Genomic DNA, 17,089 nt, shown 5'->3' with positions numbered 1-17,089 from the left:
AGATATGCCTTTCGCCTTTCACCATGACTGTGAGGCTTCCCCAGCTACATGTAGCTGTGATTAAATTTCTTTTTCCTTGTAAATCACCCAGTCTCGGGTAGGTCTTTATCAGCAGTGTGAAGATGGACTAATCCACAGGCACTCCCTACTGATCGGCCAGAAAAGGTCACATGACTCGTGGCTTGGCCAATGACTTCCATCAGGGCCTGGGACCCTGGGGTGGGGCTGGGAAAGAAATTGCTCTTTGGGAGTTCAGCTAAAAAATCCTGAGAGCTCAAAGGTGAGGAGAGAAGATTCTAGAAAGGTCCGATGATAAGGAAGTCAGGTGGCCATGATGGGCCTTGAGGAAGTCAGACCTTGAGTGAGAAGAGAGTTGGGGCAGTGTCTCAGTTGGCTCAGGCTGCCGTAATAAAATGCTTCACACTGAGTAATTTACAAACAACAAGAATTTATTGCTTACAGTTTTGGGGTCTAGGAAGGCCAAGATCAAGGTGCTGGCAGAGTCGGCGTCTGGTGAGGGCTTGGTCTCAGCTTTAATGATGGCGCTTTGTTGCTGCATCTTACATGGAGGACAGGCAAGCAGGACTAGCAGACCCCCTTAAGCCCTTTTGTGAGAGTGTGAATCCCATTCATCCTCCCGACTCCATCCTCTTTCAATAACTGTTTATATCAAGGCCCTGCTTCATGCCATTGCACTGGGATTGTGGTTGGTGGTTGTTGCTTCTGTTTTTGTTTTTGAGATGGAGTCTCACTCTGCAACCTCTGCTCCAAACTCAAATGATCCTCCCTCCTCAGCCTCCCGAGCAGTAGGACCACAGATGTGCACCCCCATGCCCAGCTAAGTTTTTGCATTTTTGGGAGAGATGGGTTTCATCATGTTGCCCAGGCTGGTCTTGAACGCCTGAGCTCAAGTAATCTGACCATCTCGGCCTCCCGAAGTGCCAGGATTACAGGTGTGAGCCACTGCACCTGGTTGGAATTATGTTTTGATATGAGTTTTGTTGGGGCTCAAACATTCAAACCACAGCAGGATGGAAGGTAACTCAAGGCAGGTGCCCTGGGCCCAGGAATGAGTGGAGAGAGTGGCCTGGGACAGTCTGGGGGTCTGAGCCCCACTCCCATCTACCAACCTCCTCTCGGCACACCAAGGGCTCCCCAAGGCAACTGTCTGCCACCTGCTTCGTCCCGAACCCATCCTCACGCCAGGTCCATCCCCAAAAACTGACTCATGCAGGTTATGTACCTGGAAGCAAGCAGATCAAACAAGATGCTTATGGAAAGCAGCAAGCAGCAGGCTAGGTTCGCTAGCCTGCACCCACCCCCAGCCTGTGTCCAAGCCCCATGTGAGGCTGCGCTCTCAATTCCGGCTCCCCATCAGCTCCCCGAGTGTGAGGCTTTATCTACGCAGTGGCTGCCGTCTGCAGCTTTGCGACGCCTCTTTCCAAGAGTCATAGCTTCCAGCTTGGGGCTGAGATTCGTGTGGCTGTGAGTGATGGGCTGACCAATGTCTCCAGGAAAGTGACTTCTGGATTGCGTGTCTGCGGGATGAGGACCTGGGGAAGAGAAGATGGAGGGTCAGCTTCACAGATACATGGCCTGGGCATTTGCACAGGGACCCGCTCTTGGAAGGATCCTGAGCTCAGCTTGAGGCTTCGTTGTTACTGTCTTTAGATTTGTACTGAGTCTTGAACAGGGAGCCCCACCTTTTCACTTTGCACTGGGTCTCCAGATCCCGTAGCCAGTCCTGTCCTAGTTTCACAGCAGTGAGATGAAGGAGCAGAAATAACACCGGAAAGCCGCATCCCAGGCTCTCCCAGGCCTCCCAGGGACCCCAAAAGACAGCTCTACATGCTCTGGCACTGGCAGCCTCTGATGAGCAATTTCCTCAAACAAAACAAGAAAAAACGAAAACATTCCAGGCCTTACACATCTCAGGATAAGGTCCCGCGCGCCACTGGAGGAGGAAGTGACAGGCAGACCTCATTTGATTGCACTGTACCTTGCTGTACTTTGCTTTATTACACTTCATAGATACCGCCTTTTTTTACGAGTTGAGGCTTCGTGGCACCCTGCGTGAGGCAAGTCTATCAGCGCCGTTTTCTCCAGCAGCATGCGCTCACTTCTAGTCTCTGAATCACATTTTGGCATTCCTCATAATATTTCACACGTTTTCATTTTATTATATGTGTTATGGTGATCTGTGATCGGTGATCTCTGATGTTGCTACTGTCATTGCTTTGCTTTGGGGTGCCACAAATATCTCCGGTAAGATGGAGAACTTAATCAATAAATGTGTGTGTTGTTCTGACCTGTCACTGATCAGCTGTCTCCTCTCTCTCTCTCTCTCCCTCTCCCTCCCTCCCTCCTCAGGCCTCCCTATTCCTTGAGACACAACAATATTGAAATCAGGAAAATTTGTAACCCGACAATGGGCCAGGTGTGGTGGCTCACGCCTGTAATCACAGTACTTTGGGAGGCTGAGGCAGGTGGATCACCTGAGGTCAGGAGTTCAAGACCAGCCTGACCAACACGAAGAAACCCCGTCTCTACTAAAAATACAAAATTAGCCAGGCATGGTGGCACATGCCTGTAATCCGAGCTACTCGGGAGACTGAGGCAAGAGCATCACTTGAGCCTGGGAAGAGTGGTTGCAGTAAACCAAGATCACACCATCGTACTCCAGCCTGGACAACAAGAGTGAAACTCCATTCTCAAAAAACAATCAATCGACCAACCAATGAATCAATCAACAACAACTGGAAGGAAGAGTTGCATGTCTCTCACTTTAAATCAAAAGCTAGAAATGATTAAGCTTAGTGAGGAAGGCATGTCAAAAGCTAAGAAAAGTCGAAAGCTAGGTCAAAAGTTAGCCAAATGGTGAATGCAAAGGAAAAGTTCTTGAAGGACATGAAAAGTGCTGCTTCAGAAGACACATGAGTGATGAGAAAGTGAACCAGCCTTATTGCTGGTATGCAGAAAGTTTTAGTGGTCTGGATAGAGGCTTGAGTCAGCCATAACAGTCTCTTAAGTCTAAGCCCAGTCTAGGGCAAGGCCCTTGCTCTATTAAATTCGAAAGGCTGAGAGAGGTGAGGAAGCTGCAGAAGAAAAGTTGGAAGTGATCAGAGGTTGGTTCATGAGGTTTAAGGAAAGAAGGCGTTCCCATAACATCAAAGTGCAAGGTGGGGCAGCAAGTGCTGATGGAGAAGCTGCAGCGGGTTATCCAGAAGCCCTAGCTAAGATCATTGATGAGGATGACTACATGACACAGCAGGTTCTCAACGGAGGCGAAGCAGCCTTTGTAGGGACATGGATGAACCTGGAAACCATCATTCTCAGCAAACTGACAGAAGAGCAGAAGATCAAACACCGCATGTTCTCACTCATAGGCGGGGGTTGAACAATGAGAACACATGTACACAGGGAGGGGAGCACTACACACTGGGGTCAGTTGGGGGGAAATAGGGGAGGGATGGTGGGGGGTGGGGAGCTGGGGAGAGATAGCAAGGGGAGAAATGCCAGATGTAGGTGATGGGGAGGAAGGCAGCAAATCACACTGCCACGTGTGTTCCTATGCAACAATTTTGCATGTTCTTCACATGTACCCCAAAACCTAAAATGCAATAAAACAAATAAATGGGGAAAAAAAAAGTTAAATGAAAAAGTAAAAAAAAAAAAAAAAAAGAAAAAAGGTGCCATCTAGAACTTTCCAAAGCACGAGAGAGAGGCGATGTCAATGCCTGACTTCAAAGCTTCAAAGGGGACAGGCTCCCTTGGGGATAATGTAGCTGGTGACTTTAAGCTGCAGCATACCCTCATTTACCATTTTGGAAATTCTAGAGCTCTTAAGAATGATGCTAAATCTACTCTGTGTTCTGTGAATGAAACAGCAAAGCTAGATGACAGCACATCTGTTTATAGCATGGTTTACTGAATATTTTAAGCCTAGCATTGAGACTTACTGCTCAGAAAAAAATATTCCTTTTAACATTTTACTGCTCATTGTCCATACCATAGGAGCTGGGCGTTCAGGATCCTGGGTTGAGGTCCAAAAAAAAATTTTTGTTTTTTACTTCTCATTGACAATGCACCTGTTCATCCAAGGGCTTTGATGGAGACGTACAAAAGAACTAATGCTGTTTTCATGACTGCGAGCACAGCGTCCATTCTGCAGCCTATGGATTAAGGAGTGACTTCAACGTTCACTTCTTCTTCTTCTTCAATACATGCATTTTCTAAGGGTATAAATGCTATACAGTGATTCCTCAGATGGATCTGTGCAGAGTAAATTGAAAATCTTCTGGAAAAAATCACCAGTCTAAATGCCCTTAAGAACATTTGTGATTCATGGGAGGAGGTCAAAATATCAACATTAATAGGAGTCTGGAAGAAGTTGATTCCAACTTTCATGAATGGCTTTGAGGTGTTCAAGGCTTCAGTGAAGGCAGCAACTGCAGGTCTGGTGGAAATGGCAGGAAAACTGGAATTAGGAGTGGAACAGGAAGACAGGTCTGAGCTGCCGCTGTCTCATGAGAGAACTTGAACAGATGAGTTGCTCCTTGTGGATGAGCAAAGAAAGTGGCTTCTTGAGGTGGAATCTATTCCTGCTGAAGATGCTGCGAACATTGTTGAAATGGCAACAAAGGATTTAGACTTATATAAACCTGGCTGTACAGCAGCAGCATGGCAGCAGAGGCTGGGTTCCAATTTTGAAAGAAGCTCCAGTGTGAGTAAAACACCGTGAAGCAGCGTCGCGTGCTACGGAGCAAGCTTTCAGGAAAGGAACAGTCGGCTGCTGCCGCAAACTTCATTGTTGCCTTATTCTGAGAAATTGCCACAGCTGCCTCAACCTTCAGCAAACGCCCCCCTGATCCGTCAACAGCCATCAACATCGAGGCAAGACCCTCCACCAGGGAAGAGATTAGACTTGCAGAAGGCTCAGATGATGGTTAGCATTTTTAGCAATAAAGTATTTTAAAATTCAGGCATGTACATCATTTTTTAGATATAATGTGATTGATTGCACACCTAATAGGCTACAGCATCAGGTGAATATAACTTATATATGCACTAGTAAATAAAAAATCTGCATGACTTGCTTTATTGGGGTGCTCTGGAATTCACCCATAATATCTCTGAGCTATGCCTGTAGCTGTTTCTTGGGGTTAAAGAGAGGTGGGCGGGTCAGGGCAAGGGACAAAGACACCATCAACTTCTCTGCTGGAACCTCAGGGAAGAATGTCAGGATGTTGCAGGACAAATGTGGGAGTGTGGCCATTTTTTAAAAACACAGTGTTCTTTCCAGAAAGAGGAGTCTTCACTGGTCTGGCTTGAGACCCATAGGGCTCTACGGACCTCCTGTGCTGTGGGGTTCTAAGCCGATGGCGGGTGGCAGGCTGGTTGGGGGATGGCGGGCCAGTGGCACACACCCTCCTGGGGGTCCCCAGTGGCCTTGCAGCTTTCTGAGACTCCCTTTGCTGCTGGAGGGGACTCCATGCTCCCAGGTGCTCATTGCTTCGGTCCTGATGAATGTGCTCCCGGCCCCCGCTCCACAGCTGTCACATGCACATAGGACTCCCAGGGGTCCTGGAGGGAGAGTCTGAAGACATGTGGGCCAGGGTCTCCTCAGTGTGCTGGGACAGCAAGGGCGCGCCTTGGGATGAGGAGACCCTCTGGACTTCCAGGACATGCGTGCCCTGAACATTTAGGCACTGTGGGTGGATGCTGGCCAGTCCTCCAGATTCAGCTAATCCATGTTTTCCAGCCACTGGTGGGATTGGGTGTGATCCCTTATTCCAAATTCCAAAAGGGTAGGAGCTGAAATCCTCCTAATTCTTTCTTTACATGGGAGGCAAAAATCTCATCCTGCACCCCTCCTGCTCAAGGCCCTCCATGGCTCCCAACTGCCTTAGTATTGACTGCTGTCCGGAGCTAGGCCCTGGCTCAGCTCCCCACGCTCAGGTCACCCTCAAACCCATGCGGGTCCCCACACCATCATGTCCTTACCTCCAGACCATTGTCCACACTGTTCTGCCCACCAGGTACCCCCATCCTGGCTGTCCTCCAGCTGCCCCGACCCCAGGCCCTGAGTTGGGATCCCCAGGCTCTGCCACCAGCCTCTGCAGCCCCCAAGGACAGAACTGTGGCTGGGCTGTGAACTGTGCTGATTTCCCCCTCTCCCCTCTTCCTGTGGGCAGTGGACCCCCTCCCCTGAGTCTCTGCTGGGCTGAGGCTGCCTTGACACGGGCAGCACTTCCCAGCCCCCCGTGGCTAAGTGCAGGCCCTCGGAACAGCACAGATGCGTAGGTGGGCTTGGTCACAGACGGCAGCCGGCTCTCTACCCTCTCGGCCCTCTCCTTGCTGGTGCCAAGTTCAACCCCACAGATGAAGACGGAGCCCCAGGGATGACTCAGCACTGAGGTAAAAGAAACCCCACCCTGCTCCCGTCACCCGAATATGAAGCCTGGGCTTCGAGCAGGCGGGGGCCACCATGTGAGGCATTTCCACTGCGGCAGGTCGGCCTGTGCCCTGATGCAAAGCCTCATTTGCGTGGCAACCCAGCACCTCTCCGGGGCCCCAAACAATCACGACAGCAATGATGAGACAGTAACACTCCTATCTCCAGAATGCGGGCCGGGCTGAGCCCCGGCTTCCTCACAGCCACTTAGGAGTCACTTCAGGCTATTCTTCCCACCCCACTTTACAGCTAAGGAGACAGATGATCTCGGGTGAAGTGACTTGGGTGGGTCTCTCCACTGAAGGGACGGAGCCTGGAAGCTCTGACTCCAGAGCTGCTGCTCTTTGCCATGGGCGGGCACTGCCTCCTGACTCCGGGAAATGAGAGATCAGCGAGTGATTGATGAGAATAAATGAATGAACGAATGGAATGTGGGGAGAAAGAGAGGACACGCAGGGGTCCACTCTGCCCTCCAGCTCACCTGCATCCTCTCCTGGCTCCCCGTCTCCAGGCCCTGCAGCTCCTCCTGGGTCAGCTGCCCCGGGGCTGACAGACATTTTGTTGCTGTTGCCGATGGTGGCGTCCTCAAGAAAGCACGATTTTATGTGGATTCTCTGGGCGGCGACTTCCTTGGGGTGAGTTCCTGGATTGGGCATTCTTTCTTCAAACAAAGCTTCTGGCCTGGCAGCAGTGGCAGAGACTGTGGGTGAAAGGGAGAGAGGTCAGGACCTGGAGCAGCTGGACAGCGGCCCCAGAGCCCTGACCCCAGGCTGGCTCACGCTCCTCCCCAGACCTCCCACCAGCGGCCCACATCACCCCAGGCGCACAGACTGCGCCTGGCCGCCCCCACTGCCACACCTCTGCACTGCTGTCGGGATGCTGGGACGTGTCTCTCTGCCAGCTGGTGGGTCTTCCCCGCTGATCCCGCCCGGCTGATCTGGACGTCAGTGTCTTCTGGGGTTCAGCTCCTCCCTCCTCTGCTGCCTGCTTCCCACTGCACTGGAACACTGGCCCCGACTTTTGGTGGAAATCTTATGGGGGCCCCCAGCCTTGCCCCAGCCCCTGCCATCTGACCTTGCTCTTTCCCACCCAGAAGAATCATCTACACTGCGTCTCGCCTCCTCCCACTTCCCAGACCCCTCTGCTCTCTCACTCCCAGAAACCATCCCCACGAGGTTACCACGACCCCTCTCACTGAACCCTACAGATGCTTCCCTGGCCTCGCTGGCCTGGCCGCTCTCTGGAAACTCCTCCCCCGGCCTCTGCATTCCTCCTCCCTCTCTGGCTTATCTGCTGGTTCCTCTCCCCCAGCCCATCTCTGCATTCCTAGTGTAGGGGAAGCCTCCGCCCGGGGACTTCTGGTCACTGCAGCCACAGCACCTAGTAGGGCTCCTGTCTTCCATCCTCCCTAGATGCCATTCCAGTCTCAAACCATCACTTCTGCCCCTGCTCCAGCTGGCCCAGCCTCTGCTTCTCTGGGGAGGTCACACCCATTTTATAGATAAGGAAACTGAGGTTTCCTTCCTGCAGTGGGTTGTAGGGGATGGGGACCCAGAGTGCTAGCTTTATGTTATTTATTTTTATTTTTTGAGACAGAGTCTCACTCTGTCACCCAGGCTGGAGTGCACTGGTGTAGACTCGGTTCACTGCAACATTCGCCTCCTGGGTTCAAGTGATTCTCCTGCCTCAACCTCCTGAGTAGCTGGGACTACAGGTGTACACCACCACACCGATTTCTTTTTTTTTTTTAAGTAGAGACAGGGTTTCACCATATTAGTCAGGCTTGTCTCGAACTGCTGACCTCAGGTGATCCACCCACCTCAGCCTCCCAAAGTGCTAGGATTGCAGGCGTGAGTCACCGTGCCCGGCCTAGAGTGCTAGCTTTAAAAGCCCCACCTGCTCTATTCTGGTTCAGCTGCCTGGTGACAAGGAATTTCCCGTCATGCCTCTCTCCCCACAAAGACTCTGGCTCCGGTTCCTTCTAGTGGGAACCAAGAGGTGGCAGGGATGTGTCTGGCCTCTAGATCCCCAGTTACCTGGGGGGCTGCCAGGGGGCCTGTGGGCAGGGCCCTCGGACAGAACGCCGCAAAGCCGCATCTCATTGCTGTGTCCCAGCTGCACTCGTCTGAGCATGGACCGCTCCATGTGGATGTCCTGGGGCCCCCAGGCATCAACCAGGGTCCCCTGAATTGAGGAATCACCTGGTGCCATTGGAGGGAGGTGGCAGGGACCCGTGGAACCTGGCAGGGGACAGCAGAACCGCCTCACTGGAGATTACTGCAGGCTTCTTACCTCCCCTCACCACCACACACGGTCCTGGCTTCTGAATTTTTCCTGGACACCATCAAACTGGGGCAAAGACTTCAGGCTCTGACTTAGAGAGCAGGAGGACCTGGCAGAACAGCTCATTCTGGGGCTCCCTGGGTTCTCAGGACTGGCGCTGGTGCCTGGGTGTTGCAAGGACTCACAAACCCAAACAGTGAGCTCCTCGCTGGTTCCCAGTCATTCTCCAGCCTTCATGTGGACAAAGTCCCCTTTGATGCTGACACCAAAGGCTCAGAGCCTCCTGCAGCATTTTAACTGCCAGGAATCACATGTATTTTTATGGTGATTTTCATGGTTTTAACCTAAAATAATACTGTTTTAAAAATAAACTTTTTAAAAGGCGCACTACTCAACAACGTTAATTAAATAATCAGACACCGGTATGGCCAGAAGTGGGAAGGTGGGGCTCAGAGGAGTAAAGCTGGAGAAACTATGATCTAGATTCTAGAACAAAGTTCCTCATTTCACAATTGGGGAGACTGAGGCTCACAGTGAGGAAAGATTCTCCCAACGTTATAGGGAGTGTCCTGACTTTGGGGCTGATGCTCTCGCTCACAGGTGACAAGGCCGGACTGATAGGTGGCTCTGTCCCCTCTTGCCACAGTGTCCGGCATGGGGTTAGTGTGCAGAGAGCAACATCGCATTTCATCCAAAGTAGGATGCCACGGGTGGGGAGATCCACCCCAGTTTCCAGCCTGTTCAAATGTGGGGAAAAGTAGCGTGTCTCAGAACAAATACCATTCTACAATAACCTCCCTGCGGCATTCTTCGGGGGGAGAGGTAATTGAGTTGTTTCTCATGGAGAAACATTGGACCCCATTGAAGGCATAAGGTCAAGTGCAACACAGAGAGACCCCATCTTAATTTTAAGATTTTATTAAAAAATAAAAATAAGAAACTGAGGTCGAAGGCATCAGAGTACAGGGAAATCAGGAGAACTTTGATCCAGGCGCCCTCATTCTCAGGATGGCCATAATGTGGACGCTCCCCTTTCCCCCTGAGGGCTGAATGCCCCACCCTTGGCCCCCACCTAGTGGACGAGGTAGCTCCCCTTGAGGTTGAGGTTCCCTCCCCGGGCCCTCTCGGGTGACTCACCGTCCTCCCTGGAGACTGCATGCCATGTCATGGTGTTCCCGTGTCCGATCTGGATGGCGTCTGAGCGTGCAATGGAAATCTGGCTGTTCGGTCCATTTTGGCAGATCACATTGATTGGATTGTGCTGGTAAATAATTGAAGTAGACTCTGCTGTTCCTCCAGAATCTTCTGCAAAACAATATTCAACTCTAAACCTTCGCTCCTCTCTATGGGTCAAGGGTTGCCAACACCAGTGGGCAGCACCAAATTCTCCTGGGAGCTTGTGAAAACACCCTAGGGTTCCAGGTCAGTAGGACCAAGTGGGGACCCAGAGCCGGGTGTTTAACAGACACCACAGGTACCTCAGAGGGAGCCTCGCTTAGAAATCGCCACTTCGAGTCACCCTACCTGTGTCCTTTGCTGCCCCCATGGCTGGGCCTCCATGATTGCTGGCTGGGAGGACTGCAGGGGCCCACACTGCTCTCCCAGGGGGCAGCCACAGCCTGGACCCCTGGGCACCTGCACTGCTGCTCTTCTCCCTTGAGTAGTGGCCCATGGGACCAGATGGGGTGTGTTTGGTTCCCATGGGATTTTAAGTATTTGAATTTGTCAATGATAAAAATCTGACGGCTGTCACATACTATTCCTTCCTCACAGCAGCTCTAGGGTGCTGAGACCCCTTGGGGCACCCGCCGTGAGCAGCAGAGTCCGCCCCGCAGGGGCCAAGGCAGGCATCTCCCTGGACTTCGGGGGCCCATCACCACCCTCTGGGCTCTCAGCTCCTGTGCCTTTGTGAGCCCTTCCCCTATACGCAAATATTGAAATTATATTGTATGGCAAAGATGACCCTTTCTTTTTGAGACAGAGTCTCCCTTTTGTTGTCCAGGCTGGAGTGCAGTGGTGCGATCTCAGCTCACCGCAACCTCCGCCTCCCAGGTTCAAGCAGTTCTCCTACCTCAGCCTCCCAAGTAGCTGGGATTACAGGTGTGCACCACCATGCCCGGCTAATTTTTGATTTTTTAGTAGAGACGGAGGTCCACCATGTTGGCCAGGCTGGTCTTAAACTCCTGACCTCAGGTGATCTGCCCACCTCAGCCTCCCAAAGCGCTAGGATTACAGGCATGAGCCACCGCACCTGGCTCATTTTTAGATATTCGTTATTATAGTATTCATTTCTTCTGATTTTAAATGAAATTGAAATGAAAGATTTTCAAGGACCCTAACAGTGCCGTGGGCCCTTGGCCCTGGGGCTCCACTTGGTAGGGGTCTGATCCTAGTCTTGCCTTGTCTTCTGCCAAATTTAAAACCCTGACCTGGACAAAGCGCTCAAAGAAAACTTCTCAAACTCAGACTGACCCCTGCACCCCAGAGCTGAGAACACTGGGAGCGGGCACCTCCGTCCCATCTGATGGCCTTCTGCAACTGTAATCCTTGGGCCACACCTCCAGGAAGCCATCCCTGGTTAATCCCGCCAGCACACCACTTCCTCCTAGAAGCCCTTACCGTGAACTGCCAGTAGGACCTCCAGAAGCTTCGGGGGTGGGGGCCTACCTGGGCGGTAAATCCTCCATGTTTTGGATTGCTCATCCAAGTCCAGAAGGTGCCTGCTCTTCATCCTGTACAAGTATCGGTTCACATCTTTTGCTGTCCTCATTTTCAGCCCTTGGGCGATGCACAGAGCCCTTTGGGGACCATTGTCTTTGAGAAACCTGTAGATTTCTTTCTCTGGGAGGCAGGATGGCCAGGTGGTTAGGGAGGAGTCCTAGAGCTTGCATCTGCCCCACTGCTTCCTAGCTGTGTGACCCCAACCCAGCCCCTCCAGGCCTGGTTTCCTCATCTGTAAAATGGGTATCATGATAATGGGGTAATGATGACGCACCACAGAGGTGGCCTGAGGGTGGGGAATGTGCAGTGTGCTGTGCTGTGCCTGGCACGTGCCAGGTGCACGGTGTGAACCAGCTGTTTACTGACTGGAGAAATCACTGCTCAGCCATTCAGATTCTCCCGTGAAGATTCTCCTGTGAAGGCTGGACCTTGGCTCTGAACACTGTGTGGGAGCCGCCTGGTGGGTGGGACCGGGCCCCTGAACCCTGGTGAGATCTTGTACCCTCGGGGAGGGCTTGGGAGTCCTGGAGAGCGGGCTCCCCTGTCCCAGGAGCTGAAGGGACATGCAGAGGCTTACCTCGTTGGCTGAACTGAGGCCCGGGGCTCTCTGGAATTGTAGCTGTGTCTTGCAGGGGCCTCTTGGCTGGAGAAAGAAAGATAGGTCAGAGGGGTGGGGGACAGAAGACAGCACCAGGCCCCCACCCCACAAAGGTGGGCAGCTCCCTAGGGGCGAGCTGCAAGCCCGGGAATTACAAACTCAAACTCCAGAGTTAAACACACTTGACTTCAAATCCTGCCTGTGCCCTGGCAGGTGTGCGGCTTCCTGCTGATAAACGTCCCTGGGGCTCAGCCTCCTTTGCCTCCTGGGGTTGTGTGAGGGCTGGGTGAACCCCGAGACAGGGCCCTGCTGATGTTAAGTGCATCATAAATGGCAGCTCGTCCTGGCTGTGGGCTTAAAGCTAGAAAAAGGGGCTGGTGGGACTGCGTGAGTTCTGTGATTAGGACCACCGCGTTCTGGCTGTTTCCATTGTGATGATTTTCTGTGATAATCAGTGCTCTCCCCAGCACTTCCTGTGTGCGGGGCTGGGCTGAGCCTGATGCAGTGGCTCCTCTCAGCAACCCCGACCACGCAGTCTCACTGTGAGCTCCCCCAACCAGAAAAAGAAACCAAGGCACAGAGAGGGAACCCGGGAGCTCCCACGTGGCAGAACTCAGATTCAAACCCAGGCTCAAAGCTGCACTTATCCATTGCCAGGATGGTCCCTGCTGTATCAGACCCGCCCCCCGGGTGGCAGTTACCAGGACTGGGGACGGCCAGCTCTGCAGGACCCTCGCCACCAGGAGTAGCCCCACCCAAGCGCCAGGTGGCGGGGGCTGTGAGGGAGACTTTCAGCTCCGTTTTCATTCGGTAGAGGACTTGGTTGAGCTCCTTCTTGGGCACTTGGCATTCCTTCACCAGCTGGGCAAGCTTCACTGGAGTGCCAGCCTCCGCCAGCACCCGCAGGATCCTCTGTTCAAGGTGGCCTGGGGGAGCAAGTTGGGGACAGAGAGAGGAACTGAGCCTCTCGGGTCCCCGCAGTTGAGACCAGGCTGGAGGCTCCAGGAGGCATGTGAGGCCCCTTCTTGAGAGGGGTCCAGGGCAGAGGAAAAGGGCAAAGACCCCAGCAGATTCCCCCTAAGAGCTGCAGAGCCGCTGCCCCCCCAAGCCCCAAGAGAGAGACACTCAGGCTGATCAAAACGGCCTTGGTTGGGCAGCCTGTCATCCTAGCAGCCAGAGGAGGTACCACCTTGCCTGTCCCCTCCCCGGCTGGGGGCTCCAGAGGGCAGTGGGGTCCCTCAGTTCTCAGGTGTTCTCAGGGCAGAGGGGAGTAGAGGGCAGAAGGATGGAGCCAGAGGGAGTCAGGGGGACTCTGGAGCACAAAGGCAAGTCCTGCCTGGGACGCCTGCCTGGGTGTACAGGATGCCCAACACCACCCTCCCTGGGAATCCCCTCCTCTTGGCTCTCCATCCGCTGCGTCACTATTCATCCAAGCCAGAAACCGAACAGACATCAGAAACAGACCTTTCCCCCAATGCCCAGTCATGGAGTTCTGGAAATGCCATTCCTGGATTCTCTGGAATCCCCCCACTCCTCTCTTTTCTGCCACCTCCACCCTCTTCCTGGCCACCATCTCCTAGGTGCAGTGATAGGCTCCCCATTGGACCACCAGCTCCATTTGGGTGCCCTCCAGGCCTGGCACTGCCAACCACCCAGCTTGGCCTGCACCCACCCCCAACTTCCCTCCAAGTACTGACTTGTCTGTGCTTCCTTCGGCCCCGCTCACCCCAGGGCCTTTGCACACACTATTCCTGCTGTCAGGAACACCTTTCCCTCATACCCCAACCTGTCTGATGTCTACACAACCTCCAGGTCTCCTCAGATGCCACTCCTTTGGGGAAGCCAGTCCCCATGCCCCAGAGTGGCTGGAATGCTGCTTGTGTGTGGGTCCCCTGCAGAGCATCCCCTAGTGTCCCCTGCTATGCTTGCATGGCTCACTGTTGTACCTTCAGCATCTAGCACAGGGCTGGGCACATAGTAGGTGCTCGGGAAATGGTGGTTGAATGCCTGAGTGACTGGGTGAATGAATGAGTGAATGGACGAATGAGTGGTGGCTCACACTTGTAATCCTAGCATGTCAGGAGGCTGAGATGGAAGGATCCCTTGAGGCCAGGAGTTCTAGACCAGCCTGGGTAACATAGTGAGACCCCATCTCTACAAAAAAAAAAAAGAAAAAATTCAGGTAAGTTTGATGGCACGCACCTGTAGTCCCAGATGCTCAAGAGGCAGAAGTGGAAGGATCGCTTGAACCTAGGAGTTTGTGGCTGCAGTGAGCTACGAATGCGCTCTGCACTCCAGCCTGGGCAGCAGAGCAAGACCCCATCTCTGGAAAGAAAAGGGATTGAATGAGTGAGCGTCTGTCTCCAGGGACAGACACTTACCCAACAGACCCTGGGCAGGGCCCAGGAAGCTCCTCCCTGGCCAGTTGGCATGTGCTTCTGTTTCCTGGCCTGAGTTTAATGAGCCCGAAGCAGGACCCCAAAAAATTCAAGGAGGAATTCTCCAAATGGCCCCTGCTCCTCTTGGGGCAGCTCTCAACAATCAAAACCATTAGCTCACACAGTAATTAAACAATCAAAGCCAGCTGCTCTGCCAGGCGATGAGACTGGGGCAGACACAGGGTACCGGCAGCACCTGGCAGCCAGCAGCCTGGGAGGGCCACTGTGGGTGGGGCCCCACCTGTTACCAGGAAGCTTCTGCTTCGAGGAATCCAAGGGCAGTGCATGGGAGTCCAAGCCCTTCTTGGAAAGACCTGGGTCCCCTTCCCGGACAGTGACTCAGTCCTTTGCCATATGGGCTTTCTTTCCTGTTCAGAGGGTTTTCCTGCTCAAGGTTTGCCCTGGGCTGGGCTCCTTGGTCACAGCACTGGCAGGGGAGGGAAGAATGGCTGCGTGCAGGTGAAGAGCAATGAGAATACCAGGGAGCTCCCACTCCTGCGCCCACCAAACTCCCCCAGCAGCCCCCCTACCACCCATGCGCCTGACTTCACACCTGACTTCGCCTGGTCTAGCAGAGTTTTGATTCTGGAAGGCTCACCCCAGGGAGCCACCGCCTCTACTCCAGGGATCCCAGAGGGGATGGGGGTCAGAGCTGTGGATCCAGAACAAGCCTGGGTGCTGGGAGGGGTTGGCCGCAGAGCCCCAGGCTACTCTGTCTGAAAATGGGCACTGTAAACTGGAGCAATTCGGTCATTAAAGGAAAGTCAACTGGGAGGAAAACAAGGAAAGCCAGTGAGGGCTGAGTCCAGAACGTCTGCCTGAATGTGTCCTACGGAGGAAGCGCCACCGGAACTCAGCAGCCAGCCCGGCTCCTGGGCCACGCCCTGGCAGCAGCCCTCCGGGGCACACTTCGGGTTGGTTTTTTAAAAAAATTCTGATGGCTGATTTCCGGAGTTTGAGCTCCTGGCTCTGCCAACTATCAGCTATGTGACATCTCCCGACTCCAGGTTCCCCCTTGTGAAATGGAGACGAAAGTAACTACTTCAAAGATTGTGGTGAGGGTTAAAAAGAAACCAAACCCACCCCCAAAGCCGCAAAACCACACTTCATCTACCGTCCACAGCGCGTAGAGAACACCAAGAGAGCAGCAGTGGCTGGGTACACTATTGGCTTTCCCTGCAACTTCTTCCGGGAATAAAACGAGCAAAATGTTAGCTGAGGAAAGAATGCAGCAAGGAGGAACAAAGGCACACATGTATCTCATCAGAGCAAACTGCTTTGCTCTCAACTGGGATGGGCGTTCTGATGTTGCCACCGGTGCCTGCCAGCTGCGATACCCCGAGAGGGTCATTTCACCTCCCAGCGCCTCAGTTATCTATGAAATGGGGATGACATTGCACTTGTCCCTGAGGGCCATACAGAAATGCTTGCAAGGCATGTTTCAAGGTGCCTGGGGCATATTAGCTGTCGAAGGAGGATGGCTATGTGGTCCTTGTCTTTCTTCTATTTTTTTTTTTTTTTTGAGATGGAGTCTCGCTCTGTCGCCCAGGCTGGAGTGCATTGGCACCATTTCTGCTCACTGCAACTTCTGCCTCCTGGGTTCAAGCAATTCTCCTGCCTCAGCCTCCCAAGTGGCTGGGATCACAGGCATGCGCCACCACATCTGGCTAAGTTTTGTATTTTTAGTACAGAAGGGGTTTTACCATGTTGGCCAGGCTGGTCTCAAACACCTGAGCTCAAGAGATCCACCTCCCTCGGCCTCCCACATAGGTGGGACTACAGGCACACACCACCATTCCCGGCTAATTTCTGTATTTTTAGTAGAGATGGGGTTTCATCATATTGGCCAGGCTGGTCTCGAACTCGTGACCTGAGGTGATCCGCCTGCTTTGACCTCCCAAAGAATAAAGTTGTCCTGTATTTTATTCCTGGAATTGTGCAATTAAAGCCAGCTGCCGTGAGCCTCCCAAAGGATTATAGGCGTGAGCCACCGCACCCGTTCTGGTCTGCTATGCTTTAGGATACTGCTGTTGTCATCGTGGTCTGAGCCAAGCAAAAGAGAAAGAAAGAGAAGTGGAAATCTCACCCTGGGAGCTACCGCTGGTCCGTGGAAGGAGGAAGTACCGTACCTTCTTTGCCTGGATCAGCAGGAGCCTGGGCCATGCTGACGACAGCTGCAGGGAGCGGGAGAGACTTGCCAGGCGGTGTAGGCTCCTGCGCTCTGGCCTTGAGAGAACGGGCTGGGTCGAGGCTGGGGTTCTCACTCAGCCGAGCCTGGTGCTTCGTGCAGTTCTGAACTCGCAAGGGAAGGGATGTCTGCTTCCACTGGGCGGGTATCAGCAGTTTACACCCCGGAAGTAGACGCCTAGCCAGACCGGCCAGATTAAGTTTCTGAAGAAAAAGGAAATGAAACTTCTTTGCATGGCTTTTCAAGGAAACCACATTGAAGCAGGATGGATGAGCCCACCTGAGTTGGGGCCCTGACTTGATGTTGACAGGGAGAAGCTGTAAACTCGGCACGAGCAGAGCATCCTCCGAAGAGGCCTTTGGGGCAGAGGACTTCCCTCACCCTCTCAGCTCCAGGCGCAGCCCACC

The 17,089-nt window shown here is 53.2% G+C and overlaps 1 protein-coding gene across 3 annotated transcripts; it reads right to left on the bottom strand.

Annotated features, from left to right (window-relative positions):
• Positions 1-852: 852 nt before the first annotated feature.
• On the bottom strand, positions 853-16,846 carry ZBP1 (Z-DNA binding protein 1). Of its 3 annotated transcripts, none has more exons than XM_032257203.1 (8): positions 16,624-16,846; positions 12,758-12,982; positions 12,036-12,101; positions 11,405-11,578; positions 9,875-10,042; positions 8,491-8,694; positions 6,936-7,154; positions 853-1,553 (listed from the first exon to the last, which is right to left on the bottom strand). In XM_032257203.1, the coding sequence occupies exons 1-8, from the start codon at positions 16,655-16,657 to the stop codon at positions 1,375-1,377; spliced, it is 1,269 nt and encodes a 422-aa protein (XP_032113094.1). In that variant the 5' UTR covers positions 16,658-16,846; the 3' UTR covers positions 853-1,374. The 3 variants fall into 3 exon arrangements, with proteins under 3 accessions (XP_032113094.1, XP_032113096.1, XP_032113095.1); XM_032257205.1 differs by having other exon boundaries at positions 853-1,538; XM_032257204.1 differs by having other exon boundaries at positions 9,875-10,039.
• Between the last annotated feature and the right edge of the window lie 243 nt (positions 16,847-17,089).

Source organism: Sapajus apella, unplaced genomic scaffold (genome assembly GCF_009761245.1).
Source record: "Sapajus apella isolate SASKATOON/1434 unplaced genomic scaffold, GSC_monkey_1.0 scaffold96, whole genome shotgun sequence".
Taxonomy (NCBI): domain Eukaryota; kingdom Metazoa; phylum Chordata; class Mammalia; order Primates; family Cebidae; genus Sapajus; species Sapajus apella.
This window is presented reverse-complemented; position numbering and strand designations above follow the sequence as displayed.

Excerpts from the sequence above, each read along its gene's own strand:
- ZBP1 (XM_032257203.1), bottom strand. The coding sequence starts at position 16,657 with ATGGCCCAGGCTCCTGCTGATCCAGGCAAAGAAG. Across the intron at positions 12,983-16,623 it reads TGCTGATCCAGGCAAAGAAG|GCCACCTTGAACAGAGGATC; the intron begins GTACGGTACTTC and ends TTGCTCCCCCAG. Across the intron at positions 10,043-11,404 it reads ATGGAGGATTTACCGCCCAG|AAGATTCTGGAGGAACAGCA; the intron begins GTAGGCCCCCAC and ends ATTGTTTTGCAG.